Source organism: Amphibalanus amphitrite, unplaced genomic scaffold (assembly GCF_019059575.1).
Source record: "Amphibalanus amphitrite isolate SeventyFive unplaced genomic scaffold, NRLGWU_Aamphi_draft 000520F_arrow, whole genome shotgun sequence".
Lineage (NCBI taxonomy): Eukaryota > Metazoa > Arthropoda > Thecostraca > Balanomorpha > Balanidae > Amphibalanus > Amphibalanus amphitrite.
Genome location: NW_024882014.1, coordinates 410,147 through 429,930, shown reverse-complemented (window position 1 = coordinate 429,930; position 19,784 = coordinate 410,147). Strand labels below are relative to the sequence as shown.

The following is a 19,784-nucleotide window of genomic DNA, read 5'->3' as shown; positions in this document are numbered from 1 at the left end:
CCATTAAAGTTCAAAGCCATGCGGAAATGGTTTATGATAGATGTGTATTCCCGTTATCTGTCCTCTGCAGACAATTCATCAACATCAGCCCAGCCGAATCTCTGGTCGTTGTGAAGGATTCTCAGATATGCTTAGTGCCAAACAACCGCCATAACAACGCCAAAGTCTTGCCAGAACAACATCAAACAATTAGGCCGCTGCATTACGCTGCAAAAGGCGTATGAAATCCTGAATATGAAATAGCGCTGGACGTTACCCCGCCGAGCCAACAGGGCAGCAACGATGTGTGACGAGGCACTGACACAACCACCCTCTCAAAGTAGTCCACATTCACATCACATTGGTGGCTAACGGTTACACCATTCACTATCAGAGCACTGCATCGGTGTGAACTGTGCTGAAAATGGACAGCGGCCACTCCACGGGACATAGTGTGAACCCGCGCTTTGTGCATGCTGAGATCGCAATGGCTGTCTAAAGAGGACGGCTGCTCTAACTGAAACACAGGACTGCTCAGTTACCCAATAGACATGTACGAGTATTTAGGTTATCTGTACCTGCAGCGACATACTTCTCCAGTGCAGTGTAGGTTTCTTAATTACACGTGTCTTTGATATGTATATTTGCTCAATAATTCAATCTATATGATATTTTTGGTCAATTATGGATAGGTAGCGGGAAAATAATTTTGCATTATTAAGCGCCATTTGTTTCTTTTTATTAAGCGTAGGATTAATAATTTGGCGTAAAACGCATTTTAACTAGGATGTAAAGGGGCAGCGCCATTTATAGGCCCACGCGCGCCCACGCAACCTCTACTAAACGCCCAACACTGCACGATATTTTCTCGCACAGCTGCTAATGCTAGTATGGGATGACAAGGGATTTTCCTCTGATTCATGGTCTTACAAAGCGTGTAATTAGAATACTTTTAGATAAATTAATGACCCAAAAAGATAAAATGCTGCTCTGGCTTCCACTGCTGGAGCTTGGATTTAGGGGAATTCTTCTTTTCCTTTTGGGTTCAAGCGTAATTTCGCAAGAAAAGTCTTGATATTTGTTGTTTTTCTTTTCGAATTTCTTATGGCGAATTCACCCACACTTTCTGCCCACACCGCCCACCGTTTTCGGCCCTCTGTTTCGTCCGTCTGCGGCCGTCTGACGCTCCCCCTGCGCTCCCCAGCTGCGAAAACCGGTGTCGACGCTGTCCATCCCCGGTGCCATGAGGTGTTCCGCCGGCGCCACTGCCGGCCTCAAGGAGGGCGAGGACCCCGGCATCGCGCTGGTCGGCGTCCACACAGAGTACCCGCGCTACACGGACGAGCGCAAACTGCCCAAAACGCAAAAGCCGTCCGTCGGCTACAGGTTAGTTGGGCGGGTGTGTGTGTGGGGGGGGGAGGTCTGTCTGTCTGTCTGTCTGTCGATCTGTCGGTCTGTCGGTCTGTGTGTTCGTCTCCCGCTGGCTCTGTCGGTATGATTACCTGGCGGTCTGCCTTTCTGTCTGTCTGTCTGTCTGTCTGTCGGTCTGTCGGTCTGTCGGTCTGTCGGTCTGTCGGTCTGTCTGTCTGTCTGTCTGTCTGTCTGTCTGTCTGTCTGTCTGTCTGTCTGTCTGTCTGTCGGTCTGTCGGTCTGTCGGTCTGTCGGTCTGTCGGTCTGTCGGTCTGTCGGTCTGTCGGTCTGTCTGTCGGTCTGCCTGTCTGCCTGTCTATCTGTCTGTCTGTCGGTCTGTTGGTCTGTCTGTCTGTCGGTCGGTCGGTCTGTCGGTCTGTTGGTCCGGTCTGTCGGTTTATCAGCTGGTTCGTCTGCTTCTCTGGGTCTGAATTCAGTTTCTTATTCTTCCGTCTCCCATTTCAACCAATGTTTTTCTTTCTTACTGGAAAAGATAACTCTGTCCTCTTCTTTTGTAAGCAGAATAGTTCCATCAAGATAAAGCGCTTTGAGCAAACGCAGCCTGCCTGTTTGTGTTGTGATGACTATCTGTATCAAGCGTTCCTTATTCTGTGATGAAGGGAGCTGATGATGATTCAAATATGCATATAGTCAGTTAAACTATGCTCGCACAACACATACACATGCAGTGTGCAATAATGTGCATTTAATCCCACGTGTTTCTAAATACACTTTTTCCTAGACCGACGCCTTGTTCTCGTCGTGCAGGTTGGGCCGAAGAAAGGCGTTATTCGAGAAGAGGAAGAGGATCAGTGACTACGCACTAGTGATGGGGATGTTCGGCATCGGCATGATGGTGCTGGAAAACGAGCTCAGCAGTGCAGATATCTACACAAAGGTGAGCTTCTCACTCATCAGATATCTACACAAAGGCGAGCTGCTACCAATGCAGATATCTATTTAAAAGTGTGACACCAGATATAGATAAGTCTACACAGAGGTGAATCGCCAAATCGGTACAGATATCTACACGAAAATGGGATGCTCAACATCCGCGCGCTAATCTACCGAAGACACTGGCGGATCCAGGGGGGGGGGGGGGGCCACCGGGGCCATGGCCCCCCCCCAAAAGCCTGAAAGGGGGGGCCAACATATCTTTTGGCCCCCCCCAAAACGCTTGAAGAAAAATTAATGTGAGATGGTTGCGTAGTAGATACCTACTAGAATCAGCAGCGTGATTCAATAGCGTAGAGAAAGTCAGGGGTGCGGGAACTACTTTCAGACTGGGGGGGGGGGCACACCATAATAGAGATCAACCTAGGGTCCCCCCAAATCTAGTTTCTCACCGGTTTTAGGCCACTTATTTTTCATCTCTTGGCTTTTTCAACAAAAAAGAAAACATTTGCAAAAAGGGCGGTATTCCGTCTGAAAGTTGTGGTGGCACCGCCCCCCACTGGTGGATTCAGGGAGGGGGCCACCGGGGCCATGGCCCCCCAAAAGCCTGAAAGGGGGGCCAACATATCTTTTGGCCCCCCTCCCAAAACGCTTGAAGAAAAATTAATGTGAGAAGGTTGCGTAGTAGATACCTAAAAGTTAGAATCACCGGCGTGATTCAATAGCGTAGAGAAACTCAGGGGTGCGGGAACTACTTTCAGACTGGGGGGGGGGGGGGGCACACCATAACAGAGATCAACCTAGGGTCCCCCCGAATCTAGTTTTCTCACCGGTTTTGGGCCACTTATTTTTCATCCCTTGGCTTTTTTCAACAAAAAAAGAAAACATTTGCAAAAAATGGGGTATTCCGTCTGAAAGTTGTGGGGGCACCGCCCCCACGGCCCCATAGTTGGGGGGGGGTGGGCAAGCTGTCCCCACTGCCCCGGTTCCCGTGCCTATGGAGAAACTACCGGGTTTACTAGCTTCCTTCATAAAGTGTCGTCATGTCTCGTCGTCACCCGAGAAGGTCTTATTGCATACATATCGATTGAACTGTCAAGTTAACAAACTTGCTCTGGCAGCCTGACCTGACATGACCCGGCAATTTTTCATTCACGGAATATGCGCAATAATTTTTTTAGGAACACTCACTGAGTTGGCGTTGAAAAGCTTGTTTTGTTTGGTAATTGTACAAGAAGCATATCAGGGACCTTTTTGTCCCTTCCCGTGAAACGGTAAAAGACTTATTTCGGTCAGAGCTCAGGCCAATCTCTAAGGGGTCAGTCGGGTCACTTATTTCTTAAAAGGGTCCTTACGGCATCCAAGGACCAATTCCGGCTTTTGAGTGCACCACATCAACATTTGATGCTGCGACAGATGGTGAAATATGAATATATGTTACAGGCCGTATGAAAATTGTCCGTTTGCAAACGGCCTGGCCCAGTCAGGGCATATGAAACAGCCTGAAAACACCGGCCGTTTGCAAACCATGACCTGAAATATCAGACCGTTTGAAAACGGCCTAGTTAGTTTCGGCCTAGCGGATCCAGGGGGGCCACGGGGTCATGCCCCCAAGCCTGAAAGGGGGCAACATGTATTTTGGCCCCCAAAAACACTTAAGAAATATGAATGTGAGAAAGTAGCGTAGTAGGTAGAAACTACCGTATCATTAAAAATATGTGAGCTTGAGTGTTGGTCTCGTCTTCACCCAAGAAGTTCTTATTGCATACTTTACCTCTCGATCGACGCGTGAAGTTATCGTGTAAGTTATCATGAATCCGATCGCGACGAAACTTTAGCCCTCGCCGGCACAGGGGGGGGGGGGGGGTTGATGCAACCCCCCCCTAAGGTTTTTCGCGAATAACTCGCGTAAAAAGCGGCCGATCGCCACGAAACTTTCAGTACCCTCGCATTGATCAATTTTACACCTACCCTGAAAATTTCATGACCCTGACCCCAATGACCTTTGACCGGTGACCTCTTTTCTGTGACCATGTTTGGCCGAAATCGCGGTTCGGCGCATGTCGGCTCGCATTAGCCGCGCGTTTGCAAGCTTTTCGTGGTTCCAAACGTTCAAACATGTGATTTGATGTTGCTCCCATGCATTAGGGTGGGTGTCAAGGTCACCTGAAGGTCAGGTCAGGTCATTGACCTTTGGTGACCTCGGGTGACCTCGGTTCACTTTTTCGTGTTTTACATGTTTCTAGGCTAGTTTTTGGAGCTGAATTAGAATTTAGCAACCATTTGAACATTTACGAAGTAGTTTTGGTGCCTTCGTAACATGTTACGAAGCTGTCCGAGGCGGTTGACACGTATTACGAATACCCGTCACAACCCCTACCGGTTGACCTGACCTGACCTGACCTGACCTGGTCTAAATGCTTGAAGACATCATCTCTGATCGAAACTAACACGATATTCGTGATCAGCACCCCGGAAAACCACATAGCAGCCATACTTTACGACTTTCTAACAGGTCCCGATTTTCCCGGTTTTCGGGTCATTGACCTGACCTGGAAGGTCACCCGATGACCTAGGACCTTAAAATTGGGTATCATCGGCTTCCTCTCGTGACGGGCAACACGCTCGTTTTTTCCGCGAAGCTCTAGCTCAATCAGGGGCCAAACGCGAGGGGGGTCGTACTAACCCCCCCCCCCCTTGTGCCGTCGAAGGACTCAAAATGGCCTGTGCCGGCGAGGGTTAGCACCCTCATGTTGACAAAGTCTGAAAATTTCATGACCCTGACCCAAGTGACCTTTGACCTGTGGCCTATTTCTCGAGACTATCCGTGCGTTCGGAGAGCATGGAATATTCACCGTCCCCTGGAATATTCCCCGTGCCGCGTTCGGAGGCGTATCTCTCTGAACGGCCAATCTCCGGGAATGTTCCGCGCGCATGGAATGTGCCTCTCCGAACGCACCATATGTTTGGCCATGTTTGAGGCGATGTTTGGCCGGAATCGTGATTCCGCGTATGTCGGCTCACATTATCCGCTCGTTTACAGTCTTTTCGTGGTTTAAAACGCTCAAACATGTGAAATGATGTTGGTCCCAACCATTGTGGTAGGTGTCAATGTCACCTTAGGGTCAAGTCAGGTCATTGACCTTTGATGACCTCGGTGCACTTTTCCGAGTTTAACATGTTTCTAGGATAGTTTCGTTTAGCTGATTTTGAATTTAGCATTTAGCAACCATTTGAACATTTACGAAGTAGTTTTGATGCCTTCGTATCATGTTACGTAGCTGCCAGTGGTAGTCGGACACCTGCTACACGGACGCCCATAAGTACTGGTTGACCTGGTTGACCTGACCTGGCCTGCCCCGACATGGCCTAAAGGCATGAAGACATCATCTATGATCCAAACTAACATGAAATTCGTGATCAGCACAAAAAAATCTATTACAGCCTTACTTTAGGAGGTTCTGACAGGCCCTGATTTTCCCGTCTTTTGGGTCTGTGACCTGACCTGTGCGGTGTTTCACGGCACGCTGCCAGCGCTGTTGGCACTTTTGGTTTCCATGGAGACATCAACTAGCCTATACCTACAACACTACCGAAGGTTGACCTTAGCTCGCGGAATGCGCTGGCAGCGGCTGGCAGCGCGACCGTGAAACACCGCCCTGGAAGGTCAACCAATGACTAAGGACCTTAAAATCGGGTATCATCGGCTTCCTCTCGTGACTCACAGGCAACACACTCGTTTTTTTCCGCGAGCTCTAGCTTGATCAGGGGCCGAACGGCAGAGAGGTTCAAAAGACACCTCCCAGCCCGCGAAGGCTGCGCCAAGCACCGACCCGGAGCGGTGGTCGACAAAAGCAATTTGAAATGTTTTCAAAGTAATATTAAGGCACGGGTTGAGTGGGCTACCATTTCTCTCTCTCTATTTTTTTTTAGTTTAAAAAAATTATCGTTTCAGGGCTGTGACGAAAAATAAGTGGCCTAAATCCGATGAGAAAACAGGATTTGGGGGTACCCTAGGTTTGGCTCCTTGCACGAGTTGGCCCCCCCCCCCCCCCAAAACGCAAGTCTGGATCCGCCAGTGACCGAAGATAAGCCGCTGACTTGGAGAGCCACCTAACTTATTCCAACTAGGACTGTGATTGAATCTTCCATATCGGTATTGGACATAGGCATTGGATCAAATGGGCATTGGACATCCTCTGGGTTTGATGAGTAGCAACACTTTCACAAAGGATATGTATGGTGTATGCATTGCAACTGTAGTAGTATGAAAGTATCAGTTCGGTCTACATGCTCACCTTTTTACTTTCCTGGAGCAGATATCGACGCTCAAGAATACTATTTATTCGATCACCACTGGCTTAGCCAGCTCACTCTTCTGTCAGCTCTTTCAAGTTACTAAGAATGTCCATTGAAGACCATTCCCATTTCCATATATTCCAAGGGAACTGCTCTTCACTTCATTCATTTTATTGTACTGTAACTGACATTGAGAGCAGATGTTTAAATCACATTTTATAGCAGTAAATTACGCAGGAGCTGGAGGGACTGTCTTGGCTGCTGCTTAGTACTTAGGGCGATCAATGACGATCTTCGAGCGGCATATCCGGCGAACTGTGCCGCCGGTGGACCTCACGAAGTCGCCCCCCGCTGGCCGGTGTGCCGACCCCCCCCCCCCCCGCCCCACCTCATTCAGACCCGGTCCGGGCCGCTCCATTCTGGTGGGCAATCGGGCCAAATGGGCGCCGCCGCCGCCGGCCGGCCACACAGAAAAGATTGGGTCAGCGCGCCGCACGCGCCGCCGCGCCAACGTGACATCAGAACGGTGTCCCCCGCCGGCACTCATTGGCCCCGTCGACGGCTGTCTGGCAGCCGATGGGCTAAATTTGGCAGCGGTAGATGATGCAATCAGCTAATTTAGGGAATGAGCTGGGTTAAGGCGGTCCCTGTCGCCATCAAGGCTTGGTTGTATATGGTATTGCTGAACATTTCATATGAGCGGTGTGCTCCAGCTGCTAGGCATTCATTCTTATGCGACTATTCAACATTGAAAAGTTTTCCTAGCAAAATGGAATCGGTACGTCTACCGCAACTTGGGAACAAGATATATGTATTCATGTTGGAAGCTGATTACACGAATCGCTTTTTGATATTTACCAGTTGAATCATACTTTTTTGCGTTTTTTCATGAGTGGGCAGATTTTATCAGCTTAAAACAAGTAATCGCAAGAGATTTTCATAACAAATTGTAGAGCAGCTTTAGGTATGTTCAGCATGAAGTCCTTCAGGGCTTAATCTTATAAACGCCGTGGAATGGATATGGCAGCACTGGCTGAAGTTCAGCTGCAGAAAACGACTATCAAATGCAAAATGGTTTTCACGCATTTCAGTCCATCGTAATTTGACGGTCTAAAGAATCATTTCGTTGACTCAGATAAATCTTTGTCAGCACTACACTGTAATATCACTGCGAATGTTGCCATATGCCGTAAATAGTAGTAAATAATAGTACGGCATTTTATAAGATTGGGCCCTGGTTCTACATTTTTCGTCATCAACAATTTCATTTCTTTTTGCTGAGTTTATGATTTGTTTTGAGCTACAAGTACAATGACTTCATGGTTTACTGAGGTCATATTTGTCTAGAGCTGACACAGTGACACCGTCAAAATACATGCTCATTCTATTGAAGGAGCAGTGGAAACTGGCAGCTACAAGGCTGAAACAATGACATATCGAGTGAAAAACTGCAGATCGCGCCCAGGGTCAGTCGTCCGGTGACAGAGCTGAAATATCGGGGTGAACACTTTTACTGTCGGGCCCCGGGTAGTTACCGGAACCAGCGCCATAAAACTGGGCCGGACAGTCTCATCCACGAATCCCAGACGCCCTGGAAACAACATTGACTCCGGTCAGTGATCTTGAGGAGCAGAGCTGATTTGAAAAGGAAACAGGCAAATGACAAAATTATGTGTGAATCACTCAATAGTATTTAAAACATTACCCCAACATCTTGCCCGGAACAATAGCTAAAAGCTCGTTGAAGAGTTTTATCACCGACAGATTGACAATAATGCACTCACGCCATGCGCCTTGAGAGGCTATCAAGAACAGATTAGGTCGAGGAAATGGCTCTTCTCCCAGGAAATATTGGACCATCGAAAAAGTTTCAGACGCCATTATAGCTTTAATGAAGAATGAAAGTCAGCTCAAAGAGAAAGTTGGAGCGTGGAAGTGTTAAACAATAAAAAGTTTTCCATCACCCATTCTTATCATGCCATATTTAAAACTTAAAAGCGTGAATATTTTAACATGTTTTAAAAGTTTTGAGTGGCCTGACTATGAGTGTTCCTTTGCTGGAATGAGCAGACAAAAGTTAGCCCTAGAATTATATGCCCGCTGACGACTTGCCCTACATACATTCAATTCTACCTCCTTCAGTTAACGATGACGTAACGAGCACGGCCTCCGGCGCGTCCGACGTCCATGCTTACATGGTGACATACAAACAGACTTTGGCAATGCGACGTTTTACGGGGTGATTTGAATTGGACAAAAGACGACGACTTTCATAAGTTGTGGTGTTAGTTATAAACGTAATAGATCATTTGTTGGAGGTGAGCTATGGCTAGTTTGAGCATAATTATGAATATTATGATGGTAGAAAATGACCTTATGCTCATGATACAATGAAATGATATTAAAATAAGTCCAAAAAGTATTATGATATATTTCGACTTGCGTCGTCTTCAGAATGTACATTTTCAGAATTGTCGACGAGCAAATTCAAATCCTTTCAAAATAGCGTGCAACATTTTTGTGAGATCTCTGGCTAACAAATTACAGTCAGGTCATACCTATAATAAATTTTAACAGCGTACAATACAATGAATACAATATCACTGAATAATAATTGGATAAATATTGTCAATGCTACACAATACCTAAAAGTAACACAGGCATATGTTATTTGTGCAGCACGCCAAACTCGCGAAAATGCATAACCTATGCAGAGTGATTGACAGGATAAGATGCATTCATACACTTAATTACACATGTTTCAGGTGCGTACAACTAATACATACACACAGCAGAGTAAACATGACACCAGTGTAGAGCTCGCTGAGGTGGTGTACGAAATAAGAAACCAAAAACCATGCCTAAACACACAAACCTCATCCTGGCCCCTTCTCCATCCCCCTCCCTACACTCCCACATAGGCAATGTTCTATGCTTGGCCTTTCGTCCTCTTTTTTGTCAGCATGTCTCTATTGGCTTATCCATTCTTTTTATTTGTCTCACCTGAAGTACTTGTACTTGTTAGGTGCGTCTTTCATCGCCATTTGTACTAATTTGATTTAGGGTAGACGCAGTTGACAGCGTCCCTCCCCCCCTTCCCCCCACTCGTACACCACCTCAGCGAGCTCTACACTGGTGTCATGTTTACTCTGCTGTGTGTATGTATTAGTTGTACGCACCTGAAACATGTGTAATTAAGTGTATGAATGCATCTTATCCTGTCAATCACTCTGCATAGGTTATGCATTTTCGCGAGTTTGGCGTGCTGCACAAATAACATATGCCTGTGTTACTTTTAGGTATTGTGTAGCATTGACAATATTTATCCAATTATTATTCAGTGATATTGTATTCATTGTATTGTACGCTGTTAAAATTTATTATAGGTATGACCTGACTGTAATTTGTTAGCCAGAGATCTCACAAAAATGTTGCACGCTATTTTGAAAGGATTTGAATTTGCTCGTCGACAATTCTGAAAATGTACATTCTGAAGACGACGCAAGTCGAAATATATCATAATACTTTTTGGACTTATTTTAATATCATTTCATTGTATCATGAGCATAAGGTCATTTTCTACCATCATAATACGTAATAGATCAAAGCATTTACTGATTTGTTTACAAACTACCACCAATAACATGAGTAACGTCTGGGCCATAAAAGCAGTATTTTGTTCTTTATTAGCGAGTGAACAGGACATTGGTACGAGCACGTAATTGAGGATTCGTTCATATCTATCCATGCCCCAGGCGCGGATACAAGGGGGGGCCATGGGGGCCATGCCCCCCCCCCCCTTGGCCGATTTTTTTCAAAAATAAAATAAAAAGTTAAAAAGTTAAAAAGCTGAAAAGGGGGCCTCCTGAAAATAAAGTGGCCGAAATCCGATGAGTTTTTTTTTTAACCTACCCACTTAGTTATTTCTTAGAAGACTAGCTGAGAAGACTTCTTTGTTAGAAGATTGGTAAAGCTTTTCATAACTTGGAGGTCTCTTATACTCACAGAGATGACCACTTTTACAGGGCCTCCTAACCTGCACAGAGGGCCTCCAAGCCTGCACAGATGTTGAGATGTTGCCTGAACAGCTAGATAAGCTCAATAGACGCAGTTTTTTTTTTGGGGGGGGGGCCCAACAAGTGGGAAGATGGGGCCTCCAACAGGTGGGATTATGGGGGGGCCTCCTGGTTTCTAATGGCCCCTCCCTTGGAGATTTTCTGGATCCGCCCCTGCCATGCCCTTCCATCTAAAGAAGTTGTTGCAATGCAATAAATTTTTGAGAGTAGCCTGCTTCCATGCACCAGCACATTGTTAACCCTCGCCCGCACATGCCATTTTCCCATCCTAGAACGCACATGGGGGGGGGGGGGTGGTTGCCACCCCCCCCCCCCCCGCGCCATTTCGCTCCTGTTGGAGATAGAGCTTAGCAGTAAAGACCAAAAAGATTCTTTGGGAAGAGACGAATCCAATGATACCCAGTTTTACCTTCTCAGGTCAGTCATTGACCTTCCAGGTCAGGTCAAACTAAAAAATGTTGCTGTTTTGGGTCACCGTTGGATATCAAGTGCGCTGCTTATCAAATACCGATGACGATGCTGTTTTCTGGTGCCGAGCCAGCTAGAACCTCTTTGTCACACCATCCGACCAGAATTTTGCTGCTGAGGTCATTTCAGGTCAAGTTAGGTCAAGGTCAATTATATGTGTTTGTATGTCTGTGTGTGTCTGTGTGTATACTGATGTGTGCACCGATTGTTTTTGGGTCCATATCACATGAAATCATGATCTGAGAAGCTTTTACCAAAAATGCAGTCAAAAAACTTCACAAAAAGTAAATTCAGCTTGCCTAAAACGCAATTATCTTAGATGACCTAGGTTGACCTTGACCCTGACCTTGACCCCTGTACATCGTCGAACAACATGTTCCATGATAGGTGGGAGGTAAGACTGGCAAAAAAGGCCGAAATCAGGGTGTCAAAAGCTCACAAGGCCCATGGCAAACGCAAGATGTTGAGAATTGGCCATTTGGGTCATGACATGACCTAAAAAACAAGGTCATATCTCCGAAACCAAAAATCACAGAAACTTGAAATTTTCAGTGAACATCACGAAAGGATAGACGAGCAGCTATACGAAAAATCAGCCTTCTAGCTCTAAAAATGTTGAGTGCAGAGCAGAAAGACTGCCTGGGGGGGGGGGTGGCAACCCCCCCCCCCATGTGCGGGCGAGGGTTAACACGCGCAGTGGAAGGGTTGCCAGTACTACGCCCAGTGGAAGGGGGGGGGGCGGATGTCGCCCCCCCCCCTAAGATCTCAGCTCCCACTGGAGCTAGAAAGACGAAATTTGGAGGGTAGGTGGGGGCCATGGGGAACTCTGTTGTGTGTGAATTTCATGACCCTAGGTCAATATCTTCAAGGTCAAATGAGGTCAAATGTGGTCAAATCTGCCATATGAGCGACTTTTTTGCGTTTACACGCCGATAACTCAAAAAGTTACCGGCCGATTTTCTTTTTCTTTCACTATACGAAAGACCCAACATTTGTGAGTATGTAAGGTGAATTTCTAGTTAATCAAACAATAAATATGGCAGTTAGAAGCCTGCTAAGGGTAAGATGTCGCCGGCTGAAGCGGCATCGGCCGACGCGGGAAACGCGGCAATCACAATTTTGTGTTTACACACTCATAACTCAAGTTGTTACCGGCCGATTTTCAATATTCTTTGACCATATGATTCCCTGTACATTTCTCAGTCTTCTCACCAAATTTGACGCGAATCTAATATAATCAGCGGTAAGGAGCGCGATGTAAAGACGGAACCGTCCCGCCCCGGCACAGTCTACAATTCAGGCGGCGCTACGGCTAGCGCCGGCCGCCGCGCCGCCGCGGCGGCAGGATGTTTGACTTTACATCGCTCTTACTAGAAAAGTTGTGAACCGATTTTCTTATTTCTTGCACGAGAAGATCTGCAATTCAATTTTGGGCAGGTAGCCGAAACTTCACATTAATATTTTGTTTGTGGCGCGAGTTATTGGCGAAAAATAGGAGGGGTGGGCGAAATCCGCCCCCCCCCCCTTCCACTGCGCGTGTTAATTAGAAGCCATAGCTCACGATGAACGTGCCCGCTGCCTGGTCACCCGGTCCTACTCAATTACCGTTTGTCGATAATTACTCCGTTACCATGGAGACGACTTGCGCAATTACTGACTTACAGACATGAGCGAGGTCGTCATGCCTAGAATATGCTGGAGTGCTGTCCTTTCGAAGGTGATGCATCAAGGAAAAGACTAAGACTCATTTTTATCCAAGGTGTAGTTGACTTTCAGAATGACACAGTCTATCTTTGAAATACCTCAGCGTATTAACAATAAGGTACGCGGTGTTCAGAAGGTCATAAAAACGACTGCCGCCAGGGTACCTAAGGGCTAAGGCATACTTTAGGTCATGTCAAAGGCCATGCATGGTCAAAGGCCATGTATGCATGTCACTGCTGGTGACATGCATGTCACCAAAGGTCACCAAAGCTGCACTTTCTTCTGACTTTGACATTCTTAGACAGATTAGCTCGTACCTCATGAACCAATACAGCCATGGAAAATATTCGGCGGCTATTGTGTAGGTCTTTGCTGAAGTGCCCCCAGATTTCACACAATAACAGTAGTTTGTCCAGCGATGAGACCAGACATCAGAATATAAATTTTCGCTCAATAACTTTTTCTTCTGAAACAAACTTCGGCACAGGACTCATAGCATACTTTCAGGTCCATTGAAAATTTTTGATCTAAGGTGACGAAGTAACTGGGCGGTACCATCGTTTGATATGGATGTAACTTGTAAGTCTATTTATATTGTTATCTGAACGCAATAAATGTGTTTGCATTGATCCACCTCGTCTCTTAGAAAAAGTCAATTAAAAGGAAACTTTTGGTGACTTTTTCATGACCTAATAAGATCTAAGAGCTATGTGTGGGGTCAGTGTTCATTTAGGTGCTCAGCGAAAACCTATTTATTGTGCTTAAAATTTTGTTCAGACTTTAATGCGAAAGATGCGCACTCGCAGTCATTTTCTCCAAGTCACTAATAATGAAGAGGTTGCAAACTCTACCTTTATTAGCGGATAAAAAAAAATCAAGGTTTACGTGGCATGCATCATGTTACACTTATCAATCGCTGAAAGGTTGAAGCCAATTGATCAGTAGGTGGAGCTGGGGTGAATATTTACCGTTTTAAGAGGTGAGGTCATTTGGCTTGACATGATAACCTGACCCGGGACTAAAATTGTCATTACATGGGCGAAAGTGTATCATAGGTGAGAGGATCAGTCGTGCTAGGCACCGTTATTTTAATAGATATTTCCGAAATGATTTTGGGGGGGGGGGGAGCGCCAAAGCATTGTCGCTCGCTACCACGCTCGTTCGCTTCGGCTATTTTGTGCTCAGCTGCCGCGGAAATCCGGGTGAAGCGTCCGAATTAAATTGGAATTGGCAGCCTAATTAGCCCGGCGAAAACAACGCCCTCACATCGGACCGGTATAAGTTTCCAGTAGGAGCGGCGGTGGCGGCGCTCCTGTAACGGAGCCACAGCGGCGGCGGCGGCCGGGCGGTCGGCGGCGGCGGCGCAGTGTCGGGTACAGAGTCGGGTGCGGGTTGCACGGTGCCAGTGCGGGCAGAGCGCCGGAGCGGCCGGGCAGAGCGCCGGAGCGGCGCCGGCGACTATTGACCGTGGGTACGGCCGGCCTCGGTGCTGAGCCGCCCTAGGATATGACGGTCGCCGGCGCCGCACCCGAGAGACGGGGCGGCGGCGGCGGTCGGGCGGCGCCGGCCTTAGCGGCCCGCCGGGACACCGCGCCGTCCGCGGCTCTCCCCGGACCGACAGGTCACCGTCCTCACCCGCCGCGCGGGCCGTCCTCTGCAGACTGACCGGCCCCCGCACACCGCCCAGCCGTCCCGGAATGCGGGGTAATGGACTGTGAGAGTGGCTACACCGCCACAGCAAGCCTGGATGGGCGCACTTATCAGCGCATAACAGCAGCCTTAGAGATTTTACTCATCGTTGCAGTTTTTTACAGGGACTGTAGATCACTTTCGCCTGAATAGCTGTAATAACGCTAATGGTATCGATTTTGAGTGCGTGACTCAAAAGAAAATAAAAAACAAAATATCACCTAAAAACGGCTGACACACACAAAAAACATTAACCCTCGCCGGCCGAGGGGGGGGGCGGGTGCCGCCCCCCCCCCATAGGGTTTTTTCGCGATAGCTCCGAACACGCTGGCGATAGAGAGCTGAAACTTGGCATACCTGACCTTTGATCCAAGCCGGATCTTTTGACACCAACCGCATTTTTGGGTCAGGTCAGGTCACTGACCTATGACGTCATAAGTGAACCTCTGCACGGTCTTCAGATGTCTCAACTTCGCAACGCCCTCACTGCCAGAGGAGATGTCACAGGGAAATGAAACTTGCAGGATCTAGTATCCATTATGAGTCCCACAACTTGTATATCTCGGATTTTTCCTAAAGGTCATATGAGGTCAGGTCATTTTCGTGACCTCACCATTATAAGTCAATGGGGAAAAATTCAAACTGCTATTCTGGCGCCGGGAACGATCTCCAACTATCTCAAGCACACAGAATCGTGATTTGATGCACTCCTTGCAAGGTTAGATGCGTCACTTTTGCAATGTTGACCTTGCGTGACGTCATTTATGACGTCATCAAGGTCATATTAGTTTTTCGTCAATAACTCTTGATCAAATTGAGCTAGCGAGTCGGGAAAGCCACCAATGGACTCAGGAAGACCTGCCGAATCGAACGATATGCGACATGACCTCTTTCGACCAACTTCGTGACCTGGGGGTGCTGACCTGACCTTGACCTGAGGTCAACACCCCAAGTTGACCTGACCCGGACAAAAAGTATATCATTCGACGCGCCTGAGCGAGACGAACACGATGCTGCCAAAATCGGCGCTCTGCGGCCGTTTTTTGCGAAGTTATTCACCAAAAACTGAACCGTACCTTGGGGCACTTGACCTGACCTCAGAGGTCACCGGTTGACCTAGGACCTTAAAATCGGGTACCAATCTCTGCGTCTCGTAACGGCGCACACGCTCGTTTTTTCCGCGACGCGCTAGCTCCACCAGGGGCGAAACGGCGAGGGGGGGGGTCGTACCCGCCCCCCCCTCGGCCGGCGCGTATGTAGAAAACCAATAGGTCCGGCGAGGGTTAAAAAACGCTCGTGTGTCGTGCCGCTGAGTGCGGGCCGAGCACGCCGCTGTCAGCAGAGTTCCTGGCCCAAGCTGACTGAGCAATTCGGTAATGGCGGCCCGCCCCCGCCCCGCCTCGTCCGCCCTCTCCTTCCGCTGTGCCCCCCCCCCCCCCCCCCCGATGCACATCACGATACGGGTCGGGGCCGGGTGGGGAGGGGGGGGGGTCGGCAGCACGCGACGGAGGCTCGTGTGTTTACCGCGCTCGTCGTCTGTGACCGTCAGCCTGCTGTGACCAGACAGGTGTGCCCCGAACCGACTGCCGGTCCATGGGGAGGGGAGGGGAGGGGAGACCGGGCGGCACGCGGCGGCCGCCCCGAGTCTAGGTCACATGTTGATGTCATTGTGCATGAACACGAGCTGATTGTGAACCGATGTTTTTATATGAGTAATTACAAATAAACGATTTGCGCAGTTTGTTGAAAGCTATAGAGAGATTCATCCTGTGAAATGGGGAAAGTCCTAAGCTTAAAGGTACAGCTACCTATGTTAGGTTTATTTCATTGTTCACATAGTTCCTGTAAATAGAAAAAAGGAGTAAATAAAAGGTGGAAAATATAAATTCATTAAAAAAAGTGTGTCACTATCGTTGGAGTATGAACCCAAAAGCTTAAATTTAGCTTATCTTTTCTAATAAAGTTGAGGTTTTCTTACATGATTTACTCAATCAAAGTAAACTAGAGAGAAAGGTCATCAATCAGCAACTTGATTATTATGTTTCTGGAGCCAGCGCTAGCAACTAATTAAGAGTTCGACACGCGATGAGACTAGATCCCCAATTTCTAGCGGGCCAGGTCGTCACAAGAACCAGGGCTTATTCTCTGAAAGTTGCTGCTTATGTTTTCGAAATCCGTTCCCCAAAATACACTTTCCATTTCTGGAAAAGAATAAATATGTGTAGTTTTTTTTCAATTCTATTTACATATCCACACTGGGGGGTTACTGGGGTCCCTGATGCCCTGCTGAGCAGACATCCAGGGATTGTTGCGGATGACATCAAGGGCCCACCGCCTCTTGCTCAAAGGTTTACGCTCTGTTCGCCAGTGGTCAGTGCTGATTGGAACCGATATTCTAGTTAGCTATGGTAATCCAATTATTTTCCCGATATTTGCAAATTACAGCCAGGCCTCGATGGAATGAAAACGTATGATGCAGCTAATACTAATAATGGAGTTAACAGTTCGAAAGTTGAAAGTCTGAGGAAGGCTGACCAACTTCGCAATTTTTCCTGTCGGCGACGAACGTCCTCTTCGCACCGCACCGCTCCATGCTTCCAGACCTGGAAGGTAGTCTGTGCCGCACAGCGCTCCTGCGCCGCGGCACAGCCTACCTGCCAGTCGCTATTGCGTTCAGCAGGCGTGGGAGCGGTGTATTGGTGCCAATCAGAACTTGGAACTTCGAAATTTCGATTCTGTACAATGTTCAAATCGATATTTGGTTGGACAAAGGCAGCAGGTCATGGACAACATTGGGAAATCACTTGCTACACCTCAGCATTTTTATGAGGTAATCGCATATATGTACTAACATTGATTGGCAAATAGGAAGCTCAGCTCTCGATATGTGAAACACTTTGGGCTGGTAAAAGTACATTAAAAGCAAATTAAAAACCAGTGTTGAGTGTCAATACATTCATAATTTTCGGATATCTTTGGAGGATATCTGGCCGTTTTATTGAAAACTAAGTATGCGGACTCAACACATTTATGCCTTAGTAACCACGTCTATACAGGCAAACCATTCTCCTTCGCGGCACTTTACATCCCAACCTAAGAAGCCAGATTTGGCAATCCAAAATGGTTCACGAGGGACAATGTGGCAAAGGAAGTGGGTCCGGATGCTGGCTCTCTGCCTCTCCTTTCGCGAGGCAGCCGCGGACGGCAGACAAAAGAGTCACTTGGCAGCGGGCGGGAGCGGGCGCCGCGGCGCGGCCAGAGCGGCAGGGCGATCGGCGCGGGGGACGGGCGCAGCGTGACGTATGACAGGATATACTGGCAAGGCCATAGATTGCGATAGGGACGGAGTTGGCGGAGACATTGAAGAATGTTGCCTGTTCAGTGGTCTGCCAGGCGGCGATTCTGTTGGTTCTGGAATATCAGCAAATTTATGTATTTGTTCGATCAGCTATGCAATCTGAATGTCTTGAGCTTGATTTGTTTTATGATCTATGCATAGATGACGGCATCGCTGAAGATTTACGTATGGCTGAAATATTTAATTTTTTGAAAATCTTTGTGGCGAATCTCATTCATATCAACACAAGTACTATAGGTACATTTAGATGACGTTTTTTGGTTTGTAACTCTTGTGTATATTTGTATATATTGTTATTCGTAACTCTGAAAAAATGTATCACTGAAGGCATATTTATTTACAATAGTAGAAATGTTATTATATGGTAGTAGAAAAAGGACAAAAGACACCAGTGCCAGTGCTTCACCATCTCAAATGCCGACGAAGCTATCCATAGACCACAACATATGTGTGGCAGGTAGTGGTCTATGCTCTAGCCATCTATCCCTCTGGCCATTAAACGCCAATTGCTTCGGGCGCATTCAAGTCCATCGTATCTCGACCTTCTCCAATAATTTCTGAAAGAATGTGAAACATTCCTACAACAAGAATCGTTAGCTTGTTTCTCTGCCTCTCCAATCAGACAGAGTGCTTTGTTTCCTGGCCTGTACTTGATAACCATCTGGCCAGAGAACACTGGTAACATGGCTGACTGGACGCCGGCCATGGGCCGCATCTCACAAAGCGAGGCCATTCGCCGCGACTTTGACACATAGTTCTGGGGCTGAATATACACAGATCAGGGTCTCATCCAGACCGATTGGGAGCCGAAAATAGCGCGACACGTCAGCAGCTGGCTGGTTTCAAAATGACGGAACACTTGCCAGTCGAAAAGACAGTGGATAGCCTTCTGCTTTACATAGCACTTAAGCCATGGTTGGAGATACTGGAAACAAACCAACAACGAAGATTGGAAAAAACTAGATTCGCTATCATACGGAACAGCGAATGTTTCCTTAACTCTATTATGACCAGTTAAAAATTGGTGAATTTTGTATTGTCTCGCATACGCAATATTGCCGGCCAGGGCACTTCGACATGAATCTGAGAATGGTCATTTCACGATGGAACCGTGCAAATTATATTGGCGGGAAGTTGCGCCATCCCTAGTTACCTCCTACCTCCGCCAGCGCCAGGTCGTGCCTCATCACGGGCAGGCAGTGCCACCTTGGTGCGCCGGGGAGAACTACAGGTCGCATAGTGCCACCAGATGTCGCGCACACACGACAGGCGCAGATATATGGATTTAAAACGTGGGTGATATATTGTAACAGCGTTGATTTCTACCATGAATGTATTTTAGCAACTCACAGCGTGGGCGCAGGCACTGGAACCACAACGGCTACCACAACTGCATGTAAGTGGGTAAGTCCGACATACGACTTATGTTGGACTCGAGGCAACGCTGCCCAAGCGACCTTTTCCGTTAGGACGCCGAGCGACGGAGTGCGCGCAGCGATTTTTTTTTGTCTCCCCCTGTTCTTTCTAGGGCGTCTTTCAGAAGAGCCCAGGAAGGGGTCAGGGGTCGAGGCCAGCCAATGCCAAAACACCGAACGGCGTGGCTAGCTTAGCCCGGACTCACTTAGCAACCTTAACGCTAATGTTTCCGTTGCGGCAGGCAACATCTCCAGGACCACCGTCGACAGCACGACTTTTTTAACGCTATCCTTTAAGCTGCACATTGAGCCGGAGCTGGGCTGAATTAATTCAACATTTTCCACGGAAATGCATGCCTGAGCAGATTTTGGGGAGTTTGTTCGTTTTCACCAGTTTTTAAAGCACCTCTGATCTAGTAAAAACATCGCGCGCCAATTCAATCTTCCGGCGCCCTTCGCAGAAGGAATGGACGGTCATTTTTCTGGGCTTTG

At 47.6% G+C, this 19,784-nt stretch overlaps 1 protein-coding gene across 3 annotated transcripts in view; it reads left to right on the top strand.

Annotated features, from left to right (window-relative positions):
• Positions 1-19,784, top strand: part of LOC122393168 (small conductance calcium-activated potassium channel protein-like) — a 96,372-nt gene that overhangs the window by 36,344 nt on the left and 40,244 nt on the right. For all 3 annotated transcript variants that reach the window (XM_043388916.1, XM_043388917.1, XM_043388918.1), the window contains exons 3-4: positions 1,184-1,365; positions 2,158-2,287. In XM_043388916.1, coding sequence (XP_043244851.1) covers positions 1,184-1,365; positions 2,158-2,287 — 312 coding nt within the window. The remainder of the gene's footprint in view (positions 1-1,183; positions 1,366-2,157; positions 2,288-19,784) is intronic.